The 10,253-nt window shown below is 39.7% G+C and overlaps 1 protein-coding gene across 4 annotated transcripts in view; it reads left to right on the forward strand.

Annotated features, from left to right (window-relative positions):
• Nucleotides 1-680: 680 nt before the first annotated feature.
• Nucleotides 681-10,253, forward strand: part of nlrx1 (NLR family member X1) — a 35,810-nt gene continuing 26,237 nt past the window's right edge. For 2 of the 4 annotated variants that reach the window (XM_008278965.1, XM_008278967.1), the window contains exons 1-4: nucleotides 681-791; nucleotides 1,049-1,136; nucleotides 1,559-1,612; nucleotides 5,588-5,685. In XM_008278965.1, coding sequence (XP_008277187.1) covers nucleotides 1,596-1,612; nucleotides 5,588-5,685 — 115 coding nt within the window. In that variant the 5' untranslated portion in view covers nucleotides 681-791; nucleotides 1,049-1,136; nucleotides 1,559-1,595. The remainder of the gene's footprint in view (nucleotides 792-1,048; nucleotides 1,137-1,558; nucleotides 1,613-5,587; nucleotides 5,686-10,253) is intronic. The other 2 variants (XM_008278964.1, XM_008278966.1) reach the window with 2 other exon arrangements.

Raw genomic sequence — 10,253 nt, forward strand, 5'->3', positions numbered from 1 at the left:
CCTCCCACACCACCTATAGGCATCAATCTCCTATCACACTTGAACTTGTCTTATCCAGGTTGTTTTTTTCCTGATTAGGTCCTTGCTTGTGTTGAATCTACTCTTAGATGTATGTCGCTTTGGACAAAAGCGTCTGCTAAATGAAATTGTAGAATTGCCGGATTATCTATGCTTCTATCGCACAAATGCGCACACTTGTCTTTGTTTGGAGATGTTTGATGCTTCTGGTATTTAATCAACTCAAAGGAAAGCCTTCTACAAACAACTGGAAGCAACAAAGTAAACTTCAGCTCAGGTCTGTGTGCCACCACCTGCGTCAGACAAAGACACCAAATGTCACCATGGCTCTCTGATTTTCTTTCTTTTTTTTTTTTTGTAAGAATGCCTGCTGTACGCATAGCGTTACAGTCAGTCATGCTGCTTTCACGTGCACTCGGACACCGGCGTTGCAGTCATAGAAAATTAGACCCCAGAGTTCAGTGAATGCACGTGACTTATCAGACAGTGAATGTACTTGACCGATCAGATCTGAGGTGGTGACCAGTGAGGTTTCAGGGTTGGCTGTGACCCCGCTTTCGAGCGTTGACTGTCAGTCCGCAGTTCCGCCTGCCTCCATGTAGCAATATTTTATTGTGAAAATATCCAGGCGGACGGTGAAAACGGAACGTTCTCGCGTGTGAAGCGGAACAAACTGTGGAACATCTGACAGATCTGAGAATGAACGAAAGTACATGAGTCAGCGTCAGTGTCCGGACACTGCGACCGACCGGAGATAAAGACGATAAAATTAGGTACGCTTTTTTTGCTTTTATTTTTCCTGACACGACACGAGGAAGGTCAGTCGCTAGCGGTGAGATGAGACTGTCTGCTCTGCCCAGCTGCCAGCTGATTAACTGATATATTAAAGTTTTCATCAGATCAGATTTACAGTTGATATATATATACACCTGTCGGACCCAACAATGACACAGAGATCGTTCTGCATATGTAAGATTTCTCTACATTTGCTTGTGTTTCCTGTAAACGCCGCTGTTATCACCGGCTGCAGCAGCACCCGAGAACGCTGCGGGACCGAGAGACCGAGTCTTCCCAGGGACACTGTGTCTCCTCAGCCTGTGGAGCTCCTTGTAGTCCCGGTGTGTGATCGGAGCAGCCACTCTAAGCTGCCATTTCTCTCCCTCAGGACATTTGTATTAATCAGCCTGTAGAACCTGCTCTGTTTTGTAAAGATTACTCCGGAACAGTCAGTAAAATGGAAACTGAGTAGAGTGTTCTTGACTTTTTATGCTCATGATACAAAATTAATGGCTTTGAAAAAATAATAAGCATATGATTTTGCTGTTATGAGTCCTGGCAGTCTAATCACAGTCGAGCAGAAATGTGACACTGTTAGCATCATCTCACTGCATGTTCGTGCACATACACAAGCATTCATGTGTGCAAGCATGAGAGATAAAGAAAACAGGAAAGCACTGCTTTACAGCACCCTAACTCCACAGGGTGCCTTTAAGTTCCTTTTCACATCAGTTGGTTGATTATATATTTGAACTGTTCACAGAAGACTCCCTGAAACAGAGACACAGCAGAACGGAAGGATGAGCCTACTACACAGGTTAGTAACAAGCTGCTATTGATACTGAGGCTTAAAAGTCAATCAATGACTAACTCAGCTTTTGGGATGCAGATGGTGAGCAGTTTTCTTGTGTATCTACCTGGAGACACACCTCTTTTTAGTTTGATGATACTTCCTATAATATTATCTTAATGAAGCGGACATTGACAATAAATTCTAAAAACTTGTTTAACTGTAAACTAAATTTTATAATTGATCCTACATCCACCCAACCGGTCGAGGCAGATGGCCGTCCCTCCCTTAGCCTGGTTCTGTCGGAGGTTTTTTTTTCCCCTGTGGGGGTTTTCGGTTCCTTCCCACTGTTGCAGACTGCTGGCGGACTGCTGAAGCTTATAGAGAATCCAAATGTTTTGGATTGTTGGGTGTTTCTGTCTCTGCCTTTGTGAAGCGCTATGAGATGACTTGTTGTTGTAAATATGCACTATACAAATAAAATTGAATTGAATTGAATTGAATTGACCTGGTTTTCAGTTTTGATGAATCTGATGCAGACTGCTTCCATCTGCCATTGTTATCTCCAGCTCCTTTGCCTGTTACACTGCTGAGTAGTGAGTGACAGCCGAGTAGCTCTGGCTTGGTCACTGTTTATGTCACCCTGTTTGTGAGTAAATGCAGCCACTTGTCTGCGGCGACAGAACATTTGTAGCCTATTAGTGTCAGTGATATTGTTTTTGGTCGTAGTCACAGGTGCAGCAGCCCACACTGCTGACACAGTCCTGATAATAGGTTTTTCGGAGTGAGCAATTATGAGAGGATCTCTCCTGTTCCTCTCAGCAGTGTGTTGTTCCAAATGAAGCAGGAAGCAGGATTTTTGTGTTGTTTGCCATATTCCTGAAATAACCAGAATCTAATGAAAAGTCATGCAATTTAGGATATACTAAAGTTTGTTTATTTTCTGTTGTTACTTTATTCAACTTACTTGTAGAATGTGAAATACTTACAGTGAATATAAAAAGTCCATACACCTCTGTTAAAATGGCACATTTTGTGATGGAAAAAAATGAAACCAAGATAACTCATATCAGAACCTTTTCTACCTTTATTGTAACACTCCAACACATGAAGTAATACTTAGTTAAAGGACCTTGAGATCTTATCACTGCACCTAATTTTTTTTTTTTACGTTAGAGTTGGTGCATGTTTTCGTGGCAATATTTGGCTTGTGCATTGCCCTCTTTGACCCACCCACCATGGCAGTCTTCAGTTTTCAATGACTCCTTTAACTCAGAATTTTGTATGATGGAATTATTGAAACACATTCATCTTTGTTACAAAACAAGCAAAAAATAATAATGTATTTTGCTTTTTTCACAGATTTGTTATCGGCCTGCTGGAAATATGACAAAATCTGCTAGGCCAAAACCTTATATACAGCAATGCTAATATTGGATTGAATGTCCTTTGGCTATTTTCACCTCAACTTGGTGCTTTTGGTAGCTGTCCACAAGCTTCTGGTTGTATGTCTGACCACTCGTCTTTGAAGAATTTGTACAGTCAAAGTGAATTTTTTGTCTTTCTGACACAGATTTGTTTTTTCAGTAAAGTCCACAGACTCGTGATGGGGTTTAGGTCAGGACTTTGGGGAGGCCAGTTTAAAACCTTAGTTCTAGCCTGATTTAGCTGTTGCCTTATCACTTTTGATATGTTTGGGGTCATTGTCTTGACCCCAACACTGAACTGCATCCAAGACCCAATCTTCTGGCTGAGGATTTTAGGGTTTCCTGAAGAATGTAGAGGTAATCCTCCTTCTCTGTTATTCCATTTACTTTGCTTAAAATACCAGTTCCACTGGTACAGAAACAGCTCCAGAGCATAATACTACCACCACCATGCTTGGCAGCAGGTTTGGTGTTCTTGGGATTATAGGCCTCACCATCCCTTCACCAAACATATTTCTGCTCATTGTGGCCAGATAGCTCAATTTATTTTTCATCTGACCACAGAACTCTTCCTGCAGAAGGCCCTTCCTTTGTCCGTGTGATCAGCAGCAAACTTCAGTTGAGCCTTAAAATGCAACTTTAGCCCTTTATAGAGCACTCATTGAAATATTTAAAAATGTAAACCCTGGAGTGTTATTGGTCGATATAATATGATATTTTTTTATTTTTTGAATTAAAAAAAAAAAATTCAGATTTTGGCTGCAAATCAAAGTCAAAGCAGTTACCATATACGAATCCCCCCCACATGAATCCAAACAATATATAGATCAATTATTATAAAAAAAATACTAAAGAATTCCAAATCACAGACTTGCGGAACATATGACATTGTGTCAAAATATCACTCTGGCTCACTGGTTATTAGTCAGAGACCATAGTAACTGTGTTGTGATGTAGCCTGACCTTCGTTGACTGGCTGGCTGAAGTCACGTGAATTCTGCCCCCTGCCATTTTTAAAGATTGCAGAAGTTACCATATATGGTTCCTTGTCTAATAAAGGGTAAAGAAGAAGAGCTTCCTTCCCTGCAGCCTCTCAGTCCATGGCAATTTAAAGCACACTTGACTGTAGACACTCAAACCAGTGTTCCAGCAGCTTCTAATTCATTGCAGACCTGCTTTTTTGGTGATTTTTGATTGTCCTCCCTTTTTTTTCCTTCCTGTTCATGGCAGTGACACAACTGTGCCATACACTTTATACTCACAAACAATTGTTTTCACAGATGACTTCGCGATCTGTAGTTGCTTTGAAATAATTCCAAATCCCTTTCCTGACTTGTTCAAGTCAATTTGACCTGTAATAAATCTGTGAAATAACCAAAATACCGATTAGTTTTTTTGTGACAGAGATGGATGGGTTTCATTGATTACATCATAAAATGTTCAGAGTTCTAGGAGTCATTCAGAACGCAAGACTGCCATGATATACATGGTTTTTACAAGTGTATGTAAACTTTTCTTCACGACTGTATGACAAATTTAAAGCTTGTTGTCACATGTAGGGAACAACCATTAGCTGCCAGATATTTTTGTACATTTTATTACTCATTTTTATTACTTCCCATTATTTTACAAGGAAATCCTTTTCTTAATAATCGTACTGTTGTGCCATATTTTCTCCACTTGTCGATTATTGTCTTTTCAGTGTTCCAGCATATATCCAATGGCTTACCACATTTGTATGTAATCCTATCCTGATTGATGTTTTTCAATAGTAGTATCCCATACCTTCTTTGGAAGTTCTTTGTAGCCCCCGCCTTTCCAGTTGGACATTACCAAGATGTCAGTAAAATCTTGTTAGTACAGCTTTGCTTTATTGCGGGTAATCAGTCACTTTGATGTATGGCAGGTGAATACTAATTGATATTTAGTGTTTGAATGTGATTGGTGGATTCTGATAACTGCCACATTCAAATTTAGAAAAGGTTGTGCACACTTCAGCATCCAAGTTATTGTACAGTTTTTTGTTCCCTTTTCCCCCTTAAAGCAACTGTTGTTGTTTATCACCCTAATTGATAGTTTGCAATTTTGCAATAAAGGTTGAAAAGCTCCTGTCATGGTTTGTTTTGGTGTTATTTCAATCACAAAAACCTGCCATTTTAAGTGAAGTGTGTAGACTCATTATATCCCCAGTAAATCCAAATTCAATGAATGTATGTTAGAGGCAAGTTCACAGTGACCTTTCCCCACCTCTGGGTAAATTTCTCAGTGCAGCATTAGACAGGTCTTAGTTAAGTTAAGAGGCACAACTTTGCACAGCTTCAAAAATGCCTTGGAGGTAGGCAAGTAAACCTGCTACAACCTGCAAACAGCTTAATAGCAGCTGCTCTCTGCACAATAATCCTCACTGTGACGCAGATTCAGAATATGTTTGAACAGACCACATTGTGAGGAAAGTGAGTTGTTGACTGTGGGACTAAGATAACCTTTACAACTGGTCTTTGTGCAATTGCATTTTATAAAGAATGTAAACAATGCTTTCTGAACCAACCAGTGTGATGCCTTGTGTTTTTTCCAGACTCACAGTGTGGAGGTGGAAGAGAAGGGTGGAGGCTTCTCTGTGCCCAGCAACTGGTTTTCACTGCAGGGCTTTCTGTTCCACCCCTTCAGAACCAGGTGTTCAACTCAGTTTAAATCTTTATTCCTTACTGACATGGAAACATACGACTTTCTTTTTTATATCTATAGCAGTCAAGTGCCAGCAGTTGTAGGAGCAGAAATGAAAACCTTAGTTGTTATTAAAAGGGAGCAATTTAGTATTCCATAAAGTTGGCAGACTAGTAAGAAACTGATTTTTAAAAAGAATAGCTGGATAATTACAGTCTGGGCAGCAGAGGTGGAGATATAAGAATGAATTCCACACTTCCCATGTTGCGTATTAGATTAAAGCCTCACCACCTGGTAAGTATCTATTCAAACTGTATTTTGTAAAGCAGGCTTTAAATCAGACCTTTTTTAAAGCAGACATATTGACTTTCGAACAAATACCATGAACAATGTCTCTGGTCTATTTCCGTTGTTCAGTGAGCCAAGGCTCGGTGACAGCCAGCAGCCTGCACAATAGCCTGATGCTTTGCCAGTGTAGTATTTATGTTATGACAAAGCTGCTTCAGGGCCACAGATGATATTATAAGTATTTTATTCACTGGCTGAGTCTATAAGGAAGGTAATTAGTGCAGTGCTGGGCTGGAGCCTGGACCCTGGAGCCTATCCCAGCTGACTTAGGGCGAAGGCAAGGGACACCCTGGACAGGTCGGCCAGTCTATCACAGGGCTACACTTAGAGACAGACAACCAAGCACACTCACATTCACACCTGAGGACAATTGAGAATCACCAGTTAACCTCAACATGTTTTTGGACCTTGTGGGAAGAAGCCGGAGAACCTGGAGAGAACCCACGCTGCACAGGGAGAACATGCAAACTCCACGCAGAAAGATCGCAGGTGTTCTCACCGGGACGCGAACCGGCGACCTTTTTAATGTGTGGCAACGGTGCTGCCAACTGCCCCACCTTGCAGCCCACATTTATTCTTATTCTTATTATTACTTTTAAAATGGGTAAATCTGTTTAAACAGAATTTTACTTCATGTTATCACACATGCAAAAGTGTCTGTGTTGTCTGCAGGAAGAGGCCACAGTTAATATTAGATATGGCATGACCATGCACAGGGTAGCAGCCCTACACAATAACTAACCAAACAACATTTATTTAGCTGTAAACCTGATATTTGCATGCTTTTTAATAGGGAACTCCAACAATTCTACATGTCATCATCACTTTACAAAACATTTCAGTCACTCTATAAAAATATAGCACGATATGTTATCTGTGGCTTGAGAGGTTTGTGACATCTAAAAAAATCATAATTTTCCCCCCATAGATATTTTCTCATAGATAATTCTCCACTGCCATTCATTGCAATGATGCATCTGTGCTGCGCTTTTTGCTCCTGTGAAGAGGCCTCTGCAAATGCTTCCAGGACAGAATGTATAACCACAATTAAATAAACATAACTCACTGAATTTTCCAGCTTTTTGGCAAATGCCACATACAGACAGGTGACAAAATACAGTTTTTCTCAGCCATATTGGTACAATTTTCAAATTGTACCAATATTTCTCAACACAGTTTGTACAAACTGTACTACACAATGTGTGAAAGACTCTAAAAAAACCAAAATTTGCTCAAAATCCTTAGTTTATACTTTACATGCAGCAGACATCTGATTGAATTATATATATAACACTGTCAACTACTTTGGATAAAACTTTTCAGACCTGTATCAGGGAGGAGGGGAACACTCAAATATAGAGAGAGATCCAGACCTTGCTAAATTTTGGCCTTCCATGTGAGACTTTCAGCCAGAACAGTGGCCAGATTAGCATTAAACCAAAATAATGAAAAGGCTTTAGTGTTTGACATGATGATAAGATTAAGATTTTTTCTGTATCTCTTTTCTCTCTCTTACACACATATGTACACACACAAGTACACAGGATTTCAGTATTGACATGGGAAGAACAGTTCTCCACCCTCTAGAAAACACCACCCGATATCAAATTAAAGGATGTAAATCCTTAAGATCTTAAAGATTTTCGGACCGCTCACCAAGTCTTTTCTTTGAATCTTCTTCCTTTTTAAGGCACTTTTATGGTTATTTTTTAAGGTGAAACAAGGCCAAGTCATAACTGTTACCAAGATTTCCTACATTTTTTTGATATTTCAGGAAGTGCCAATTCAACAGTAGTTTGGACGTGTAGGGTTTTAGTGTGGAAAATAAGATGTACTCATTTCCACACACTAAAGCAAGTGATTGCATTAATTACAATTATTAAAACCAACCTTTGAATTATTCGTCCAGCGATATAATCTCAGAGTCAGCATAATAATTCTAATAAATTGTTTACTCTTGGTGCTCAGTCAAGAGTTGTTTTATAAAGTTAAGGGAATTAACTTGGAGCTTAGGTAATATGGGGCTAAAACAGAGACAGTATAAGTTGGCATTGAAAACACAACCTTGGCATTGTAAAAAAAACAACTTGGCATTGAAAGCAGACTTTTTTTTTCTTTTTACAATGCCAAGGTTGTGTTTTCAATGCCAACTTATACTGTCTCTGTTTTAGCCCCATAAGGTAACTAAAGATCACATACGTAAAGTGACTGGATGTAAGATATAGAAAACACAGGAAACAACTGTATACACACACACAACATTTATTACTAACTAAACAAACAAACAAATAACAAAAACAAACATAAAATATAAAACACAAACAATGATGAAAATGCTGGTTGAGAAATATGAATGTGAAAAACCTAATGTGGAGCAGAGTGATGGCTTGGAGACTTAAAAGTCTTTTCACCCGAAGCAGCAGATAATCTGTTAAATTTGGAATATTGGTCAGAAGGCCAATTATAATCATAAAACACCCGTTTAGAGACAGAAGCTTGATACTTGCAGTTTCCCAGGTGCAGCAGCGTCTGGGAGAAGAGGCCTTCAGCTTGAGTTGGATCAGGGTGTGGCAGTTGGAGTTGCTACATTGGACCAAAGTGGGCAGCTCTCCTGCCTCATGGAGAGAGCCCGATGGAGAGAGAAAGAGAGAGAGAGAGAGAGAGCTGCTTTTCGGGTGAAGAGACCTTTTTAATAGTAAAACTACTGACCAATCAGAGCGAGCTCCGCTCCCAGGGGGGCTGTTAGATATGACATCCCAGTATCACTGGGAGGTCATGAGGTGGTCATGAGTTTTGCTCTGAAAGTAACAATGTTCCTTCAGAACTATATGTACTTTCAATTATACAAAGTTAAGTTTGTTGGAAATGAATGTGTCACATGTAAAGCTTCACGGGGAGTCTAAACATGACTAATCTATCTTGTACGGTTACAGAGATAACACAATGCTTAGGATATGGTAATATAACAAGCTGATAAATTAAAGAAGGACTTATCCAACTGTAATTAAGCTTTGGAGTATTTATTAGGACATGATATATCATAACATTTAACGATTAGACTTAACACAAGATAATAAGGCACATCTTCTGGTGCTGTGTCTTATTGTTTATCCATGACTTCAGTTGTTAAGTTCAATTGTTGCATGCCACAGGAAATGAGGGGTCAGCAGAGCAATACGTTAAGCCAAGGGCACTTCATTGCGCCTGGCCATCTGTTAAGGTCTGCGTGGTTGAATGTTTTTCTTTGTCTTCCCCCAAACGCTTCTACCAAAGTTAGATCCTCCGAAGCTTTGATAGGTGATAAGGAAATTCCTAAGGGGGCTCTGCTTCCTCACTCCTCCGAGTCTGCAGAGCTGATTTACATGGCCCTGTGACCTGCAGGACAGTTCTGTCTTTTTTATGGCATGTGACTTGGATGCTGGAAAGTTCAAATGAAGTTTTTCGAATCCTTTTGGGCATCTGTGTCTGTCCATATCCTACAGACGTTATGTTGTCCAGTCAACACAGCTATTGAACGTATTTAACAGGTGCAGTCAAGGAACGTGAGATTAGTAAAGCTATCTGGTTTTAAACACAATGAACCAAGACTCAGTGGAGGCGGTATCACATTCAGCATCTGCCTGCTCCCATACGCAAAGACTGAAGTTATTGAGTTGTATACAGTTCAGGTAAACTTTACAGTTTACTTTTTATTTACATTTATAGGAAATATTTGCTAATTTATATGTTAGGTAACATCATTGACAAAATTGATATATACCGTGAGTCACCTGGGAAATGCATATTTTTTGCAAGAGATAATCTAATAAAAATTTTTTGTATAGAAGCATATTTTTTAGTGGAGAAACATCAGCAGGTGCTTGTGCATTATCATACAACTACATGTTCAAAGGAGCATGGATACACTTTATCCTTTTTATTTTCACTCACAAAAACAGACAACATGCTCAAAAACACAAATGATGAATGAATGTCAGTTTTAGTATATTATTCAAATATTACCTCAACAAAAATGGAAAACCATTGACTTGATGTAAAGATGGACAAACCCTCCACGACCTATAGGTTTTTCAAACTAATGTTCGACTCAGTTTGGTGGCTCTAGCTGTTGTCATCTTGGCAGTACCTACAGTCAGGCCAGCTGACAGCCTTCCCTGGGCCCGGGACAAGATGATACTAGATGCCCGCCCCACTTACCCACATCTCCCCTTTTCTTTGCTCTTCCTCTC

The sequence above is a fragment of the Stegastes partitus genome, unplaced genomic scaffold (assembly GCF_000690725.1).
Source record: "Stegastes partitus isolate 25-593 unplaced genomic scaffold, Stegastes_partitus-1.0.2 Scaffold140, whole genome shotgun sequence".
NCBI classification, from domain to species: Eukaryota; Metazoa; Chordata; class Actinopteri; family Pomacentridae; genus Stegastes; species Stegastes partitus.